The following is a 20,450-nucleotide window of genomic DNA, read 5'->3' as shown; positions in this document are numbered from 1 at the left end:
TCATGCAGAATGTGTTCTATCTTTGTTCAATCAAAAGGTACAGCCCAAAAACCAGTGTGGGGTGGAGTGATGGTACATCACCACGCCCACCACCTGGGGTGTTGTCCCGCCCACTGCATGGGGGGTGACGTGCTGGCATCCCACACCGGGTGACACAAACCCTAGGGATGCCACTGACACCAACCAGGATTGATTCTTCCTTTTCCAATTCAGTCTCATGCAGAATTTATGCAGAAGGAAGTTCTTTCAAGTTCACTGGGATTCACTTCTCCAGTTTGTGTGTTTAGAGTTGCACCCTTCATTTTCTAAGTCCTATATCAATATTTCTTAATGTTTGTCCACTTTGTGTGGTCCACCTATTGTATGTACCACCAGAAGTAACTGATGATGATGTCATCACCAGTTACTTCTAGATGGGGAGCAAAGCAACAAACACTGGCAAGAGTCTCAGGGCGGATGGGACATCTTTCTCAAGCGTGCAAAAAGCATACGCTAGAGCTCTGCAGCCAAGCCTCCTACCATTGCTTGTTGCGTTGCATAGCTGGTCTCGCTGGCAGGGGTCTGAGGGTCCCGCAAGTGCCACCAGACACCACCTCAAGTACTACCAGTGGTATGAGTACTACTGGTTGAGAAACATTGGCCTATATACTTATAAGGGTGAAGACAGATACAGTGTTTAAAGAAAAGCCTCACTGTGGTCCATCTCCCGGCTTCATAATTTTCACGACAGAAAATTAATCCAATCAAGCTATTAGTCTTTTTCCTTGCCCAGTGCTTCCAGAATTAGTCAAATCAAGCTATTAGTCTTTTTCCTTGCCCAGTGTTTCCAGTGGGCCACTCACCTGACATATGCTTTCACCTTTAACCTTATTTTTAAAAAAGAAAACATTTTTGAACAGTTACAAAGCTGTCCAAGGTGTAGGCAAAAGGAGTAAGCAAAAGTGTTCTCATGACTTGACAGATACTAGCCAGTCAGTACTGTCGATACAGTACAGTAGGCACAGTACACAACTTCTGCTGCAAAATTGCAGAAGGCTTTTTTCCTCTGGAGACTGATCTTGGAGAGGGAAAGTGTCCAGAATGTAGTGAGGGCACTTCCATACCAGCCCCACTGCACTACAAATGTTACATCAGTCTTCCCCCTAAGAGAGCACAGCTACGCAAAGGATAGAACTACATAATCATTCTTTTAGATATATATCCAAACTGACTGTTGCCCTGCAGACACCTCCATTTAATTTCCCTCCTATCTATCTTCTTCTCTTTCTACACAAAGCCAATAATTTGTCAGCACAAAATACAGAGTGTGATCCTTCTCTTCTTAGATCTCGCATTCAGAAACATCCCCCCTCCTCTTTTGCAAATATTTTCACCTCCTGCTTCTTCCAGATGCACAGTTAATCTTCTGTTTGCCAGCTGGTGGGTTCAAATACTAAACAATCACTTTTGTCATTTTTATTAACTGAGCCACAGCCTTGTACAAATTGGAACCACAATTGTACTTGAGACAAAAATTAATCTTTTCATTCCATGGCTGTTTCACAAGTGACAATGGAGGTATTGTGCACTGCAGAAGGAGAGAATCTAGGGATGGTCCTGATGCCTAGGCAAAGGTGACCCAAGAGGATTGCGTAGGCACAGAAGTCAACAACATCCATGACACCCGCAGTTAGTGCTGGGAATGATCCCTGTCAGAAACCCTGGAGACCCGCTGACTATGTTGAGCTAGGCATGGACCAAATGAAACAGCTGATTCAGGTTCATGTATTCAAGACTTAGTTTCACTTACAGCCCAGTCCTACTGAAATCTCCATGTGGCAATGCAGTAGCACTGGTGTGGCTTCCACTGGATCCCAACTGCTAGAAGTTTTTGGGTAAGGGGACATTTGTCCTCTTTCACCAGGGTAAGCCCCAGCACCTGCTATGACTCCATTGCTGACACAAGTTTGCATCACTCTGTGAAGGCAGATCTGGACTGGGAAGGGGTTCAGGATTTGGCATGCGCTATCACTGCTCCCCTATCCCCCACTTGCTATGCCACTAGCTTGAGACAAGCCACAGTTAGCTAACTATTGCATTTGAACTGCAGTTGCCTTGAAAACCAGAAAACTCTGTTTACCATTCTGGGTTGCAAGGCATGGTTTGCTAGATCAGATGTAGTGCTAAGTCATGGTTTACCATAAACAAGAAAGGGAAAGGAGGCCATTTCAACTTTCAAGGGGAGGAGGATGGGGCATGTAAATGAAAGGGCTCCTTCCAAATTTGTTCTCATAGCACCGACTGTGGTCCAGCACTGCGTCTGAACCAAGCCATTGATATGTCAGTTGCACTTACCTAATGCTGTGGAGACTTCTTGTGAGCTTTGTTATCTCCTTGTAAACGTATTTTTGCATTGGTTGAGGATATGGATGAAGAGCCCTATGGTCTCAAAGAAGTGCTTTTGCTGATGAACAGAATATGGGTCATGTTAGTGAGCAGGAGATGCTTTGACAGGAACTTGTGTCAAGGGGTTATTGGCATCCACTTACATTGATGGTAGTAACATAAGCAGAAAAAACTGTCCCCTGGCTTCAAAGAGCCTACAATCTAAATGGTGACTGTATTGAGGACAACAGAGAAAGAGGAATGGGAAGGAAGTGAGGAGAGACTACAGGGCAGCAAGGGATGAATGTGACTGAAGTTTGGTTACACTTGGAGATGAGTGTAAGAATTAGAACAAGTCGATGCCAAAGAGATATGCCAGCTGCCTTAGCCCAGAAAATCAATCTGAAAAAACTCATCATGTTGGGTCTACTGGCACAGGTTTCATAAACATGTGTTCTTTTTTTTCTTTTCATTACAGAAAAAGTAAGCATTTTGTCAACTTTCATCGCACCCTTCAAGTATTTAAGTCCTGGTGCAGCCAGCATGGAAGATGAAGACAATTTAAGTAAGCAGTTTCTCTTCTTCATATGGAGGTGAATAGTAGAGCCAATAGAATGTATTGTATAATCTGTGTATGTGGCTGATGGGTTGTAAGATGTATATGTGTCTGCCTTTTGATTTGTATACAGCATGGAAAAGCCCATTCAACCTGCCATTCTGGCCTGGTAGCAATCCAATGTAAACTATCAGCTTGCCTTTAGGCAGATGGTGGACCCAGTGGCATAGCTAATGATCATGTAGCCCAGTGCCAAGTTCAAAATGGTGCCTCGGAAGTCATGCCCGGACTTTTAAAAAAGTGAAAATGGGGGAAAATCTGCCACCTCCCCCCAGGCTCCCCCTATATTAACACCTTATTGGTTCACTGCTGTATTATTATAACATCTAATTGGCTCTCAGAACCATCAGTCTCGTTAGTTTTGAGTTAAGAAGCTCCAGTTTTTGTGACATAATGCAGTTGTGTGTTTTAGGCTGGAATCCTATCCTCGCTTTCCTGGGAGTAAGTCCCATTGAACAAAATAGAACTTACTTCTGAGTTGACCTGCTTAGAATTGTGCCCTTAGTTGTATTTTCTGGTTATCTGGCTATAACTTTTGATAGAATAGAGATATTTTGACACCGCTTTTTCATTGCATTCTGCATTAAATTCCACATTGAATGGTATGTAACATGATGGTATTATTCAAAAATACCAAGGTTTTCACAGTTTGGGCACTAGTGTCAAGCTCAGGTTGTTGCCCCCCTAAAGCTTGTTGCCGAGTGCAGTTGCTACCCCCTGCACTCCTTAGCTATGCCACCGGGTGAACCAGTTATCGAAGTGGCTCTCAACAGAGCCAGGGCTGGGTAGAGCATCCAGTAATTAATGATAGTACTTCATTTGCTTTCCCTAAAGATTTTTGACCTATAGTATGCTGGCCTGTTTTCTTTTGGATTTTTATCAGGTAATATTTATGCACATAAAGCTTTATGCTTTTGTATGTGATCATTTTTTAGATAAAAAGAAATGATGGTTGAATTATGCACTGTTTCCTGCATGTCTCTGACTGCATTCACATGTGCCGACAGTGGTGTGGGTGCTGATGCGCTCAGTATGAATCCATGCTGGTTGGAAATCTGTATGTGAATGAAGTTACCACAGATGGATACAGCTAGTCATGTGTGCTTTGTCCACCTGATGGTTGCCTGTCTGGGAGGAGTGCAACAACTGAGTTGGAGAAGGGCCCACACAGTTGGCCTGCTGCCTATATGATTTGCTTCATTCATTCATTCATTTCCAGGCATCAAGGGATCAAACCACAGGTAACTGACTCATATGCAATTATGGGTATATGTGAACAGGACCACTCTTAGGACCCAATCCTATCCAACTTTCCAACCCCAGTGCAGCTGCATGCAATGCAGCCCCTAGGCGAGGGAACAAATGTTCCCTTACCTTGTGGAGGCCTCCATAACTACCCTCCCATCACAGGACACAGCACAAACCCCATTGGCATGGCTACACCAGGGCTGGAAAGTTGGATAGGATTGGGCCCTCATTCACTTACACAGTCTGTCTTATGCATCCTTCTTGGGCAGGAGATGTGCAAGCTTCCATTGTAAGGACCACCTGTGCCAATCTCTGCTGGAAGGAATATACCCAAGAATGATTTCAAATTAGCCACGGAAGCATGGAGAAGAGGAAGCGCAAGCTAGTTACACATTCTATTCCTCAACACCAATATTTTGCTGAAAGTGCAACCAGTGTCATAGAGAAGGGGGTACGGGGGACATTGCCCCAGATACCATGCCTTGAGGGGGTATCTTAGAGGCCTCCAAAAGGCACTTCCAGTTTTCACCAAAAACCGGTGAACCCAGAGTCTGAAGTGCCATTCAGAGGCCTCTAAGATGTCTTATGGGGTTGTTAAAAATTAGGAGGGGGCATTATGGGGGGCAAGGTGTATAGGAGGCTTGCCTGGGCCCCCTGAGTGCCAGTTGCCTTAGGTGTGCCACTGTATCCAACAATTTTCACTGGTAATTTATCATGCATTCTGCCAGTTTGACTAACATCAGTCAGACAAGATGAAAGAAGAATAGAATAATGAAGAGAGAGTAGCACCGGGTGGAGAGCACGCGGCATATTATCATATTCCTCAACTCAAACATTAATTTTAAGCATCATCTTACCTTCTTGTTGTAACACATTGCTGAATTTTGAAAAAGAGGAAGTGCTTGAACCAAACAACGCACTTCTGTTTATTTCAGCATCAGCTACCAGATGGCTCCGTGTACCAGCTGGAAGGTATGAAGATTTGCTCTCTTAGAAATTATGGGTGGAGAAAGTGATTTTTTCTCTGTGATGGTCGTCATCCACTTTTCTATTCCACAGACCTACACATTGTTACATGTACATAAATCTGTTGTCATTTGGGGACTCCGGGCGCCTAAGGCTGTCATTGCACTTTCTCGGGCCACCATTTCCTATCTGCAGAGCATATCATGGTGCTGTGACATGTAACCAAACAGCAAAAGACAGGCAGAGAGTGCTTTTTCTTTTCTTGCTTCATCACTTTTCCCTTCCAACAGTGTTTTCAGAATTATGCCTGAAACCCTAACACAGTGGTTCTCAAACTTTTAGCACCAGGACCCACTTTTTAGAATGAGACTCTGTTAGGACCCACCAGAAGTGATGTCATGACCAGAAGTGATATCATCAAGCAGGAAAATTTAACAATCCTAGGCTGCCCACACTTACTCACAAGTAATCATTGTTAAAAGCATATACATTGTAGCCTGTTAAAAGTACAGATCTAACATTTCCCCAAATGCAGTTACATACAATGATAGCATCAATTCTAATATATTAAAAATAAAATATTGAAATGAATGGGGACCTACCTGAAATTGACTCACGACCCACCTAGTGGGTCCTAGTTTGAGAAACACTGCCCTAATGTATTATAAGAGCTAGGAAGACCTCCCCATTCTAGAAATTCTAATGAAATAGAGGCTATATCTTTGCTGCAGATTTGATGTTCTTTTGAGTGTTTCTGTGCTTTAAACTGAATTCAATGGAACTTCAATGGAGTGAGCAATGATCTTGATTATCATAACACATTAAAATACAGAGAAAAACTACAGGCAACTAAAATATCCTTGTCGATTTTTCCAGCCACAAAAAAACTGATCAAACAATATTTATTTTTAAACATTATATTGCTTTCAGAAAATGCTGAAGCTCAGACTTTATCAATTTCCCAAAGACATCGCTTTTTCACCTCTGAAAAGCAGTCACCCAACTTCATTGATTCCAAGGAAGCTATATCAATGACCTCCATTCACCTGTTGATTGATAGTTAAATTTTTGTCTTTTTTTAAATGATCCATTTCATCATGACAGGTCAGTTGCTGCTGTTCTGATTTTACTGATGGGGAGTGTGTGAGACCACCCTGGACTACAAAGTGGCCCAGTTCAGATGAAGCAACAAACCACACTTGTTGGATGATGAATGAACCAGGAAGGAGTGACCTGTCCTTGTATGCCCATCTTTCTCCCTATAGCTGGCTAAATGGAAAGCTTTCTGATTCGTTAAACCATAGTTTCCCATGACCTCCAAACTGGAAAACTGTGGTTTAAGCAATCTTGACAAACTGGAATATCAGACAGTATTATCGACTGAAGAAATCTTGGGAATGACTTTTTTAATATTTAAAAATATTATGCATGCACCTACACTAGCTTCCTTTTTCTCTCCAACCCAATAACTATCTATTCAGGTAGTAAATAAATACAACCAGATCCACTGTGAGATTAAGGGCACAATCCTAACCAGTTTTACTCAGAAATAAGGCCTATTTTGTTCAATGGGGCTTTCTCTCAGGAAAGTGTGGTTAGGATTGCAGCCTAAACCAACTTACATTTTAAAAGTCTTTTAACCTCAGACACCTGAAAAGCAGGGTAGACCGTCCTGCTGCAGAAGCCAAGACAAGGACAAGCTATTGCAGATTAAATGAATACTATGTTGAACTGGTGACTCGATGTATAATTGCACAGGCTGGGGACTCAGCAGGAAGACTTGGTGCAAGAACAGGCGTATTAGAAATATGAAAGTGTCTGGGGAATGCTGGAGAGTTTGCAACACATGGCTGGTGGGTTGTGTTTATCTTGATAGGTCACAACCCTAAACAAGCCTGCTAGATAACCATCTAAGGGCCAAAGTAAATGTGAAGTGGAACTTCTGCGATTGGAATTCTCCATGTGTTTATCTCAGTTAAAAGCTATGAGGGGGATGATTAGGCTCCGGCAATAGTGCAGCTGGGCAGAGGCATCACTAGGGTTTGCATCACCCAGTGCAACTTGCTTCATCCCCATGACAGTCATCCTCCTGTACCAGACTATACAGACCTCCTGCCCAGGGCAGGAGGTCTGGTCTAGAGGGTAGAGCCTCCATTTGCCTGAAGATAACATCCACAAGGTCGCCAGTTCGAGGCCACCGGCACCGTGCGACCTTGAAGCAGCTGACAAGCTGAGCCGAGCTATTTCCATCTGCTCTGAGTGTGGGAGGATGGAGGCCAGGGTGGAGGCCAGATCAGAACGAAACATCTGGATTTGTTGTGGCTCTTGAAAGATAGAGCCTTCTTTCAATTGTAAAAATCCCTCCGGGGATTTAAATTAGCCTGCCTATGTAAACCGCCTTGAATAAAGTCTTGAATAAAGACCAAGAAAGGCGGTATATAAATACCTGTATTATTATTATTATTATTATTATTATTATTATTATTATTATTATTATTATTATTATTATTATTATTATTATTATTATACAGAATAAATTGCAATATGATAAGCACAGCCTAAATGCATTGGCATCACTAGGGTGGTGTGACCCGTTCAATTATTTTTTATTTTAATATTTCACAGTACAGATCACCCAACAAATCAGTAAACAACAAAAAGCCAGTGACCAACTTGATGACACTCACTCAGCTGAATAAGAGTTCTAATATTAGCTCTGATACATGGAAATGAGAGCCGACCTTACTTATGCTCTTCTGTGTGGAGCCAATAACACCTCATTGGCTCACGGAACAATCAGTCTCACTGGTCAGTTTTAAGTTCAAGAAATCCACTTTTTGTTACATAAGACAATTGTGATTTTCTTTTCTAGTTTATGGGTGGCTGGAATAGACATGGCTTAACAGCACCAGCAGGTCAAGCAAATGAACACAGCAGCAGCAAGGCAGTCAGAGAGCAATGGACAAAAGATGTGAGGATCTGGTTACCCAGTCTTTTATATATTTTTCTTCTGTAGGATCCTGTGTGATCTTCTCTGAAGTGAGCTCATCAAGGGACCTTCATTTGTAGCTTGATGGCCCTTGATTGGTCATTCTTCACACCGGACGGTCATGTGGGGGATGTCTGAGGTGGTGTGGCCAAGGTGGCAGTTGCCACCTCTTTCTGTTTTCTTAGGAAGCCACACAGCCCAGCTCCAAGTGACTGCTTCTGTGCACCACCTTCTGGCCAGGGGGGTGCTAGAACAGGCTGAAGAGGGTGCACAAATAAGCAGTCACTCAGAACTGGGCCAAATGGCTTCTTCCTGGTCAGGAAGAAACATGGCAGCGGCTTCACAGCCCCCTTCCTCCTCCTTTGGAGCCTCAGAGCCATTGCATGCTTCCATCTTGCAATGTGCCCACTGCCCCTTTCCTCCACCAAGGTCTTCCAGGGTGAACCAGAAGTTATGTCATTCCATCACACTAGCGTGTGACATCATGCTGTTGCTTCGGGGTTCTCCTCAGGTGACACCACCTCAAGTTCCCAAGGGTGTTGCTACACCACTGCTGTGGAATCTGAGGTCACTTGCTATCAGTCCTGCTTCTAAACGCCACAGTACTGGCTAGGCAGCAGGGCCAGCCCAGCCCATGAGGCCAACTGAAACAGTCACCTCAAGACTGCAGACTGGCAGTCTGTGCCCACATCTGTCTTCCTACTTGCCTAGTCACGTTGGATACAATAGACATCCTCCTTGTATTCATTAGAATCACAGCATTTGGCAATATTTATAATCAAGAGGTGGCCTTTCTTTTATTTTCCTCTCCCAAAGCTTGAGCTGCCTGGCAGCAGAATAACCTTCATCAGGAACAATATTATTGCTTCAAATGTAGCGTGGAGTATCGGATGGCTAGTTCTTCTGAACCCTTATGACCCAGAGACAAAGGCAGTGCCATTATTACTGATGCATTATAGTTCTCAATAGCTCTTGATGCAAGAGCACCAGGTTAACGCTTCTGTGCATAATGACCAGAAAGGAGAGTGTGTACAGATGAATGAGAGAGAAATACAGTGATGGGAAATAAATAGAGATCTCTGGAAACAATGTTCACAAATTCATTGACAAATACTTTTCACTGCCTGCTCATTCTTACCTTGTTAAATGAAATTAAACCAAGATCAAGGGACAAATTTTCCAGTCCAACACAAAATGTTACCGCCCAGTCCTGGCATGCCAACTCAGAAGTAAATCCTGTTGAATTCAGGAGGATTTAATCCCTAGAAAGTGTGTATATGATTGCATCCCTAGCCCTGATCTGCACATACAAGAAGGATGAGGTGGTAACGTCTAGAGGTGGCAGACTGAACTGTACCCCCCCATTTGTAGATGGGGGGGTACCACATTAAAATGCCACCCTGTGTAAAAATGCTCCCTGCCTGGAGACATTTCACACAAAGACACGGTTGCGCTTCCAGGGGAACCTGGCTATCTGTCTTGTGCTACATTTGAGAGGCTGGATGGAGAAGGCCATGGGGCAACTCATGTTCGGTGCTGACTAGAGTGCATTAGCTAGCAAAGAGGATGGCTAATGAATACCTTCCCCTTATGTTTGAGGCTTGAACCAGGAAGAAGGTTCTTCTTGAACCAGAAGGAAGGATTGAAGCATGAACCAGGAGCTCTTTCTTGGGGGGGGGGGATCCCACAAGTGAAGGGCATACAGCCCCAGAGCACTCGCAGCTTGCCATTTATTGGTTTTGTAACAACTAATACTAGTTGTATGAAAAATTAGTTGTATGAAACTGGATGTATAAAAAATTCTGCCTGATTAACTGGCAGGCACCTTTTAGTCCATCAAAAGGTTTGCATCAATTAATCGAATTGTATCCCTCATAAACAAGAGCTACATAGTTAGATGGGGAAGGTTTGCTTACTCCCCACATCTGTTGGCATCCTTCAGTCTTGGAAGACTATGGTATCACGCTCTGAATGGTGGTTCTGGAACAGAATGTCCTCTCCAGTGCGCGAAGCCTGGGTAAAGTAGATATGGAGGATAGACTGTTTCCCATGCAGCAAATCCCCCCTCTCCACGTCGCTGAAATGGTCCAATGGAAAGGCAGAGACCAGGAGTTGCCAGAACGTGACTGTGCTCAGCCATGAACTGCCTCAGGGACTCCGGCTCCGGATTTTGCCTCGAGGTTGACTCCTGAAGCCTTTTCCATAACTGGATGTATCCACTTGGCAGTGGAGGCTTGGGATCAGAGTTTTCCTTCTCTCAGATGAGCTGCCTTCCCAGGCTATCGAGTCCCATCTACCCGGTCCCCACATCACACTCATGCCATATTGTTCTTGCTTGCAGCATTACCAGAATGGTGTGACAACAGACCAGCTATTTTGTCTTGCCGGCAACGCTTGAGTTGGCCCATCAGATCAGGCCCCAGCAGTCATGTGTAAATATCAAGAGTGAAGCAATCTTCTCATAATTGGATAATTGGAATTCCTGTGTTAGGATGTCAGCCTGTATTTTATTCTTTCCTTTAAGGAAAGGCCAGAGAAAAAACTTTCAGAGCTCAAAGGGAATTATTTACTTTATGTGAGCAGAACTGGTTATCCTGTGTATTCACAGATAAACATGAAGTCCTAAAGATACATTTTCTATGTTCACAAAACCATTCAACCAACATTTGGGGGGGGGGGGGATTGAGATAGAATCAAGATTGGAAAAGGCCATATGAATTATAAATACAAATAACCCCCTGTGTTTTCTTATTCAGTGGTGCAGAATCAATACAAATTCTTTTCAAACCTGAATAGAGTGTGAAACAAGAGCTATCTTTCTCTCCATGCTTCCTGACTTCAATATCATTAGGTACGATAATTGGGTCTGTAAAAACCTATTAGATGAGGAGAGGGGAGAGGTGTGCATTTCAGAACCTAGCCTACTTTTCTATAGAGAAATATATCTGGGCACTAAATAAGCCAGTTTGCAATTTTTTTTAAGTTACTGTAGAAAGGAATGAGTCACATTCATGATGTGATGGTTGTGGTTTGTTTTAAAGGAGGCTGTTTTTACAGTATTGGTTCCAAAGGTCCAAAGATTCCAAGGTGATACAAGATGATCAGTATAATGTAGTGGACAGAACATTGGACTGGGGAACTCAGAGTTCAAATCACACTCACAGATCACAGTTTCACACTCACAATGAAACTCACTGGGTGACCATGTGGAGTGATTTAAAATAGCTGTCAGATGCAGACTATAATGTCATCAGTCATTGAAATAAAGTTCTGCCATGTCGATGCATGAAAATATGGGTGGGATCTCTTTTACATCTTCCTGGATCTTGGATTTCACAATGACACAAATAATGTTGGTGGGTTTATATTTGTTTGTTTGTTTTATCAACAGGCACGAGCAGTACAGAAGTGAAAGAAAATCGCAATATTGGCAACCTAGAAGATCATCCAATGCCCTCTAATGAACGGTCAAGAGTGGGAGTTTCCAGCATCAAAAGGAAAAGGCCCTTGGAAGAGGGCAACAATGGACATTTCTGCAAACTTCAGTTCATCTGGAAGAAAGTCTCATGGTCCGTCACGCCAAAGAATGCTCTGGTTCAGCTACATGAACTCAAGCCAGGTTTACAATACAAAATGGTTTCTCAGACAGGCCCCGTCCACGCTCCAGTGTTTGCAGTTGCGGTGGAAGTAAATGGACTTACGTTTGAAGGCACTGGACCTACAAAAAAGAAAGCCAAAATGAGGGCTGCAGAACTCGCCCTGAAGTCTTTTGTTCAGTTTCCCAATGCGTGCCAAGCCCATTTTGCCATGGGGAATTGTTTCAACCCTTCCACGGACTTTACATCAGACCAGGCAGACTTTCCCGACACTCTTTTCAAGGAATTTGAACCATCGACGCACAGCAAGGACTTCTCGGTGTATAGCCCGGTGAATAACGAATTGCTCTCGACAGCCTACCGGCACGGGAGGTTCCTCTACCACGCATGGGACTTAGTGGGCCACACTAAGCAAAGCAAGCACAAGATGGCTTCCGCTGCTGAGAGCAAAAAGAACCCAGTGGTGTTGCTCAATGAATTGCGGTCAGGACTGAGGTACGTCTGCCTTTCGGAGACTGTGGAGAAGCAGCATCTCAAGAGTTTTGTGATGGCAGTGAGAGTGGATGGGAGAACCTTTGAAGGCTCGGGACGTAGCAAGAAGCTGGCCAAAGGTCAAGCAGCACAGGCTGCACTGCAGGCCCTCTTTAACATTCGACTGCCCAGTCACATTCCCAGCAGGAGCAAATGTAATCATTTGCCACAGGTGAGAGCTCTAAGGTAGCCACCACCCACCCGGAGGAGGTCATTAAGATGAATGTGGTTTGTTGTTATTCTTAGATGTAAATTGTGACTTTATCAGAGCGTTCTCACAGTGAAGTAAATACCACAATGCAGCAGAAATTATTTCCTCACAGGATCCTCACACAAATTGTTTGCCTGTACTTATCTCGTCAGTCGTGTAGCCAAAGGGGGGAGGTGGCGTAGTAAGTACAACAGGTGCTGCAACACTGTGTAAGCAGCTTGTCCCACCCACTGTCAGAGCTGGTGGGGCCAGGGACATCTCTACCTTGAATGGTTCTGATGGCGAGTGGGAAGAGCCAGGTGCTCAGCGCATTGTGGCTCCTGCTGTACTTACTGCACCCATCCGGCTACACTACATAAGAACAGCCCCACTGGATCAGGCCATAGGCCCATCTAGTCCAGCTTCCTGTATCTCACAGCGGCCCACCAAATGCCCCATGGAGCACACCTGATAACAAGAGACCTGCATCCTGGTGCCCTCCCTTGCATCTGACATAGCCCATTTCTAAAATCAGGTGGTTGCACATACACATCATGGCTTGTAACCCATAATGGATTTTTCCTCCAGAACTTTTTCCTCCAGCATCCTCCAGGCCAGATGCTGTCACCACATCCTGCGGCATGGAGTTCCACAGACCAACCACACGCTGAGTAAAGAAATATTTTCTTTTGATAATATTTTCTTTCTTTACTGTATCTTGTCATATCATTAAGAGCTTTTTATGCACTCTTTTCTGGAGAGGCAGCTGAGGGTAGAGAGATTTGAAGGGCTGTCAATATTTCAATCACAGATTATAACGCTACCACATGTCATGAGGGGAGCTATCCTTTTTTAATATAAGGATGCGGTTGCTCTTGAGGGAGAAATCCTTACAATAGGCTTTCCTTTTTGCTTTTCTGTCATGTTACTGTTACTGTAGTTAAGGGTAGATCATACTTTAAAATAACTCTGGGTACAATGTGCGTGTCTTTTTCACAGATCCCATCCCCAGACAGTTCTGCCTCTGGCAAGTGTTAAAGATCTCTGTGTATGGTTGTCAAAACATCTGACAGATAGGAGGCAAAGTACTCCTATGATTCCGTGCCAATTTTAGGTGCATGTTAACCTAAACACATGCAAAAGCAAAATATGCCATTGAATTACAAATAATTAGCCAAAGTGGGTCCCGTCATTCTCATGCATAGAAAACATTGCTGGTTTCAAGGAGTGTTTTCCAAATCATAATTCAGAAACAGATCAGCCACTATTGGTTGAAAGGATGTAGGCAGCTTTACTGGGCCCATAGTAGTGATGGTTGCAATGGTGTAACTAGAGGGGGAGCAAAGCACTAAGTTTTGCAGGGAGCCTCACGGCAGTGTGCAAACAGCCCCTCCCCCTCCCTTTCAGAGCTATTCCAAGCGGGGGAAGCAAAACAGAGGGCCCCCTCCGGGATACTTACCTAGCTGCATGGAGCCTTGCACAGTGTTCCTCGTGGCACTGAAAGGCTTCTGAGGGTTCTGGCATGTGCTTAAGCAGTACTTCCTGTTTTCCAGTAGAAACTCAGAAGGCTTTTGGTGCTGCTAGGAACACCCTACACCCTAGCCTGCCCATAGAAAGGCTCCTGGGGGCAGGCAGAGAAGGTGCAGGTGGCAGCAGCATGACAGCACGGTGGCACCACCCTCACAAGGCCCACAGGGTAGCTGGGGCTTTTGCCCACCCCACCCCCACCCCAGGACTGCCACTGGTTCCTGATAAATCCCTCCTTGCATAGAATTTAAGGGAATGTCAAGGTTTAAATGAGTGAAGAAATGTGCCCTGTTCTAAAGTTGTAGGTCCAATTATCAAAGTCACATTTACTTGAACCACTGTGTGTCCATCCATGGTGCATTCAGTATTCTTGTGATATTATGGCCAGAAATTACTGCTATTGTTTATGCATCCTACACATGCTATATTTCAGCCACAGGTTCCCTTCCAGAAGGGAATCTTTGGTTGCAATCCACTGTAAAAACCCATGACACAGGGCAACTGTGAGAGAAAGGCAGACGGGCAAGAGCAAGAGTTGTTAACTTTTTAATGCAAGTCGTTGAACTTTAGAACCTTTGTGCAAGGTCATAGAACCAATATAGTGTGACTGTAGGCTTAATATGCCTAGGTGCAAATACATTGTTGTTGTTGGCAACCTTCAGTCTCGAAAGACTATGGTATCGCGCTCTGAATGGTGGTTCTGGAACAGCGTCTAGTGTGGCTGAAAAGGCCGATTCGGGAGTGACAATCCCTTCCACACTGGGAGCAAGTGCAGTCTGTCCCTGGTCTGTCTCGCTGGCTAGGGGCCTTCCTTCTTTGCCTCTTTGCCTCAGACTGTTGGCCAAGTGTCTCTTCAAACTGGGAAAGGCCATGCTGCACAGCTTGCCTCCAAGCGGGCCGCTCCGAGGCCAGGGTTTCCCACCTGTTGAGGTCCATTCCTAAGGCCTTCAGATCCCTCTTGCAGATGTCCTTGTATCGCAGCTGTGGTCTACCTGTAGGGTGCTTTCCTTGCACGAGTTCTCCATATAGGAGATCCAAATACACATAGAGAAGGTGCAAATACACATGGTTTATAAAGAAAGCAAGAAATTGTTCATATTGAATGTCAGACAGCAAATGGGGGGGCTGAAATTTAAAAAACTAATAGATTTCCTATGGAAGTCCATTTGTCTGGAAAATGGAATTCAAGGTGGAAGTGCTTCTGAAGAGTTCAGGCATTTCTAGAATGTAACACCGTGTATTTTAAGAGATGGGAAGGATGGTGTGTGAAAATAAGGACAATACTTTGGGTGCACCTACCTGTACATGTAACCATCACCCTAGAATGTGTTATAGATCAGTGTAAGAGCTTAGAGCTGCCTTCTGCCGCATTAGGCTATTGGTCCATCTAAGCTCATTGTGTCTGTACTCTCCACAGAGGTCTATGCCAGCCCTACCTGGAGATACTGCAGGTATTGAACCTAGGTCAGTGATGGCAAACCTTTTGAGCTCTGTGTATCAAAAATTCAGAAAATACCTAACTTGACTCTGCTGGCATGTCACACGCACACACGCACACACACCCCAAACAAAAGAGAAACAATTCTTTACATGTTCATTTATTTAAAAAAAAATACAGTCCATTATATAATTACAAAAATGAAATAAATGTTGTTTGGATGTTGATGAAAGCTAGCATGTCACCCCAAACGTCACAAATGTCACAAATGTGACATAGGTTTGCCATCACTGACCTTCTGCGTGTAACACGGGCTCTACCACAGAGCTAGGACCACACTGCATTCCACCCCAGTTTATTTAAAAAAAACAAAACTCTTATCTCTGTTAATCTGGGCCTGGCAGTGAGCTTTGTATAGAACCAGCCATTGATATTGCTAAAGTCAAGCCCTGCTGCCCCATCTTCTCAGGTAAAAGAGACAAATGTCAATAAAAATCAATGGGTTTGAATTAAATCTTTCCATTCTTCTGCAGCTTCATCTACCTGTGCAGCTCATTATCCTGTGTTTTGGCTATGCTAACTTTAAATCCCCACAAATCGGTGCTAGAACAATTGTGTTATTTGGTCCAGTGGTTTTTAAGGAATCCCATTTCATTTCTTCTGTATAGGATTGTCATATGTTCTAGATGAGCCTTTTGCCATTTTTAATTAAAAGAAATATACAATATTGTTTTCATTACCCATGGTGTAAAACTGTCAGATTTTATTTTTTTTTAAAAGCAGCCATCTATGAGGTTATAAACAAAAGTACTAAAATTATTCCTCTGTTTCTAAAATGTGCTTCTATCATCGGTAATTAAGTCTTATCCATTTCCTAAGGCTAAAACTGCTGATACTGTAAAATGAGTGTGGATGCTCTTAAAGGCACATAAACTTTTACACCCTGACCCAGCAATTGCTCATGGATGAGGAAGTTCCAGTGCACCCATGAAGCTCCCCATCTAAAGACATGACCCATTCATTTTGATAAGGGCAGCAGATATATATTCTCACTATTAGAGCTGCATCATCCTCAAATATACTTGCTCGAGCACTGATTCATAGGGATGAAAGATTGGCAGCACAGGGTACGAAGCTGGATACCTGAGGCCGTGAGAGCATTAAAGGAACCTCAGCAGTCTCAAAGATATCAATAACTCAGAGACATCTAATTAAATTTTTTTCTTGCCAGTCAAAATTGTCCCTTTCAGATTAACACGTTTAAGCGGCAGTCCTATGCACACTTTCCTGGCATTGGCCCTGTTGAACAATTAGGACTTAGTTCTCAGTAAACATTCTAGGATTGCACTGTAAGGCGTTAATGGATTAACAGCCCAATCCTAACTACGATTGGGCTGGTATGCAGAGGATTTTATGACCACGGAACAGTTATGAAAGGGCTCTTGATGGCAGCAACATTGCAGTCTCACCACTGGAGCTAGTGAGCCAGACGTGGGAGCAGAGCATGGACAGAACCGGGTGGGAAGAGGGAGGAAAGGTGGTGTTGGGGAGGGGAAGAGGTGGAATGTTGAGCAGAATGGGGCAGATATAGGCAGCAGCGACATGTGCCCATGCCACCTGCCCTTCTTCCTTAATCACCTTGGACCTCCACCAACAAAGTAGTTGGTGCAGATCCAAAGTGACCCATTGGGTAAATGGAAGCTTACCCCTGGGTAGGTAAGCTGCCTGGCTTTGAACGAAAGGGTGAGGGGCCACTTGTACGCAACGGTGTGGCTCCCTGCAAAACTTAGTGCTTTGCATCCCCTCTAGCTATGCCACTGGCTTGTCCAGGGACATTACATCTGAAAAGCAAAGGAATGAATCTCCTCAGTCCGTAGTAATTGTCTTATAAAGATCTCTTAGAAGCAGCCACTCTTAGAACCATCAGAGGTTCCTCTGTTGCTTTTGCCAACTCTGCAAGAAGGCAAGAGGAATGCTTTAAAAAAAAATCCCAAAATCTGAAAGTCCTCATTAAGGCTGCCACTTCCTCTTGGACGTGCATTGTCATCTTGTTCTTGTCTAAGTCTTCCTTATTATTTATTTTGGATGCGTTTCAGTCAGAGCTTTGTGTTCCTCCAAAAGGGCTGAATGCAAACACGAGTAAACATCTCACTAGCTTGGCCCATGCAAACCTCCTGTTAGAACCGGGTTGCTGGCATTTGTTCCAAAAATTGCCTTTTTTTCCCTACGTACGGCCAGCATGCATGTCTAGAAAGCAGTACATTCATTTGGACGAGCTTTTCATTTCCAGAATACAGAGTAGCATATTGACTGTGGCTACTGCTGAGCTCTGACTCCCTCTTGCGTTGCTACTGACAAATTTTTCCCAATTGTTGCATGTTCGCTTCATGGGAGAGAATGAAAAAAAAAAAAATAAGCAAAAGCAAGAGAGCGCTTGGGAATGTTCTGACAATCAAGATGGGGAAACATTCAAGTATTTTTTGCAGTGGCTTTTTTCTGGTGATGTTCAGTGGTTAGTAAAGGAATCTTTAATCAGAGAGTGGAATCAAACTCCCCAAAGTTCAGAGAGGGGTTTTACGAGGGGTTTTACGAGGTTTTACAAGGGATTCGTATAATCACACAGAACTGAACTTAATCCCAAAATCTTTCAGTTGCCTTGAACTCCTACATGGAAAAAAAGTAGTTACCTGTTCTAAATAATTGGCACTCGGCTTTCAATTTTCTGATCAATCCTTTATTTTTACGTATTTTATCCTGTTATGTAATTTTGATTGCAAAAAACATATTTACCATTGCAACAATAAACAGCTAAGGATTTGATATTTCTTTTTCTCTCTGGTCACGTATTTCTTATTGTATTCATGTAGCAGAGTGGCCTTACAGACCAAAAAAGATTGATTGTTTGCATTAAAAGTTTTCAAATGCAGTTACCATTCCATTTTTTAACATTTGTAGAACCAGTGCACTTCAGAGAAGACAATATTAAGCTAGATGGACCAGCGGTCTGATTCAGGATAAGTCAACTTCAGACATTCGTTTTATAAACCACGCTCAAGGTGTGAGAATGTTACCCCGTATGTCTTGTGTAATAAGACTATAAGAATTGTTCTGCTGGATCAGACCAGGTTCAGTTGTGAACCCCTAGAGTTGTCTCCTAAGGGCTGCGGAAATTGCTTCAGTCCCTTGGCAATTGTTAAGATCAATACCGCATAGCTTTTGGAACTGGGTGTGCTTTTCAACAGGGCAGAGGTACAGGAAATAGCAGTCTGCGCTGTTCCAGCAGAAGCTTTTTCTTGCTCTGCAGTACCAGTTGTCCATCAAAACAGAATTTTTATTTATGAGATTTTCCATTGATCATGGCTTTTTTAGCCCATCCAAAAAGTAAAATCAGCAATTCAGAAATATTTGATACTTTCACTGTTTACAGAAGATTCAGATTATAAAACTGAAGTGATCTACAATACCTCATGCCTTTCTTCCCGTAAGTCTTCCTCAGAGAGTTGTTTGCTTCTTTCTTTTTAGGTATAGAGATATTATCAAATTTTTATCATCAGCTCCTTTTCTTACTTGGCTGTTGCTTTCTAGGTCAGATACGTTTTTCCAGGTTTTCTCCTGATTATGATTTCATTTTATGTTCAAAAAGTGGTTTCTGTAAGAGAGTGGTTTGCACTAACATTGTAAAGCCTGATCTTGGTATATTAAACGTTGACCTTTCCATTCGCAGGCCTGACTCCTTACCTCTCTCTTTCATTCTCTCCCTGAGACCCCTACTATAACCACAGAAAAAGCATCCTTTCTCTCTCAGTGCCTAATAAGCCACACTTGTTCACAGACTTGTTCATTTAAAATAGCACCTCGGTTAAACTGCTAAGAACTGGCTATTGCCGGAAATGGCAAAATAGAAAACTTAAGAACATAAGAGCCCTGCTGGATCAGGCCAAAGGTCCATCTAGTCCAGCTTCCTGTATCTCACAATGGCCCACCAAATGCTTCAGGGAGCACAAAAGACAGCAGGACACAACCTGCATCCTGGTGCCCTCCCCTGCTTCTGGCATTCCGAGGTAGTCTGCTTCTAAAAGCAGGAGCTTGCCCATACCTTTCATGACTTGTAACCCGTGATGGACTTTTTCTCCAGACATTTGTCCAATCCCCTCTTAAAGGATATAGGCAATGTTATGCAGGGATCAGGAGAAAGACCACTGACACCAATTCAGGCTAAAAACTCTTTAGTCACAGGATTGGAACCTGAACCAAGTCATAAAGAGCCTTGTTTAAGTCACCCAAATTGAGACAGGACCTCAGGCAGGCAAGCAGACTCGAGGCAGCAGGACTTGAGGCAAGCCAGGCAAATGCTGGGTGGTTGTTCCCCTCTTAAAGGCATATAGGCAAGATGCCATTACCACTTCCTGTGGCAAGGAGTTCCACAGACTAATATTTGAGCTGCTGTACTTAAATGTACCTGTATTGGCCCCATTCCATGTTCCAGTATCTTTCAGGTGTTGTTCCCTTCCCCTGAATCTATTACCAGCACATTATCAGCCAATTCTGGGCTCAGTCTGATCATCAGTTCAATGATGCACCCTCTCCTGTACTTTAAATGCTCCTTGGAGGAGGTATCTGGGATCAACAGCATATCTCTTAGCAGATCATCCTCAATGGATTAGGGCAATTGTCCAGGCTCAGGCCCAAATAACATATGCCAGTGGCAGACTCAATGTAATCTTCAATTGTTTGTGCTTTTGTGCTTGTTTCTTTAAAAAGGTCTCTGCCCCTTCTGAAGATTTCAGGGGAGGCAAAACATGCTTAGAACACAGCCAAATACATGGAAATCATGTGGCTAATAGATTTATCTACATGTCACCTGTTGCCTTCAATTCCCCCTTAGCCTGCTGTGATGATGTGGTGCACAGAACACAACACATGGGACACCATATGCCCAGGTGTTGGTGAGACTCATTCTTTCTTTGCTTTTAGAAACAAATCCA

At 43.6% G+C, this 20,450-nt stretch overlaps 1 protein-coding gene across 2 annotated transcripts in view; it reads left to right on the top strand.

Annotated features, from left to right (window-relative positions):
• Positions 1-2,907: 2,907 nt before the first annotated feature.
• ADARB2 (adenosine deaminase RNA specific B2 (inactive)) overlaps positions 2,908-20,450 on the top strand; it is a 132,271-nt gene continuing 114,728 nt past the window's right edge. For both annotated transcript variants that reach the window (XM_066628650.1, XM_066628649.1), the window contains exons 1-2: positions 2,908-2,929; positions 11,575-12,482. In XM_066628650.1, the coding sequence (XP_066484747.1) occupies positions 2,908-2,929; positions 11,575-12,482 (930 nt within the window). The remainder of the gene's footprint in view (positions 2,930-11,574; positions 12,483-20,450) is intronic.

The sequence above is a fragment of the Tiliqua scincoides genome, chromosome 5, assembly GCF_035046505.1.
Source record: "Tiliqua scincoides isolate rTilSci1 chromosome 5, rTilSci1.hap2, whole genome shotgun sequence".
NCBI lineage: Eukaryota > Metazoa > Chordata > Lepidosauria > Squamata > Scincidae > Tiliqua > Tiliqua scincoides.
This window is presented reverse-complemented; position numbering and strand designations above follow the sequence as displayed.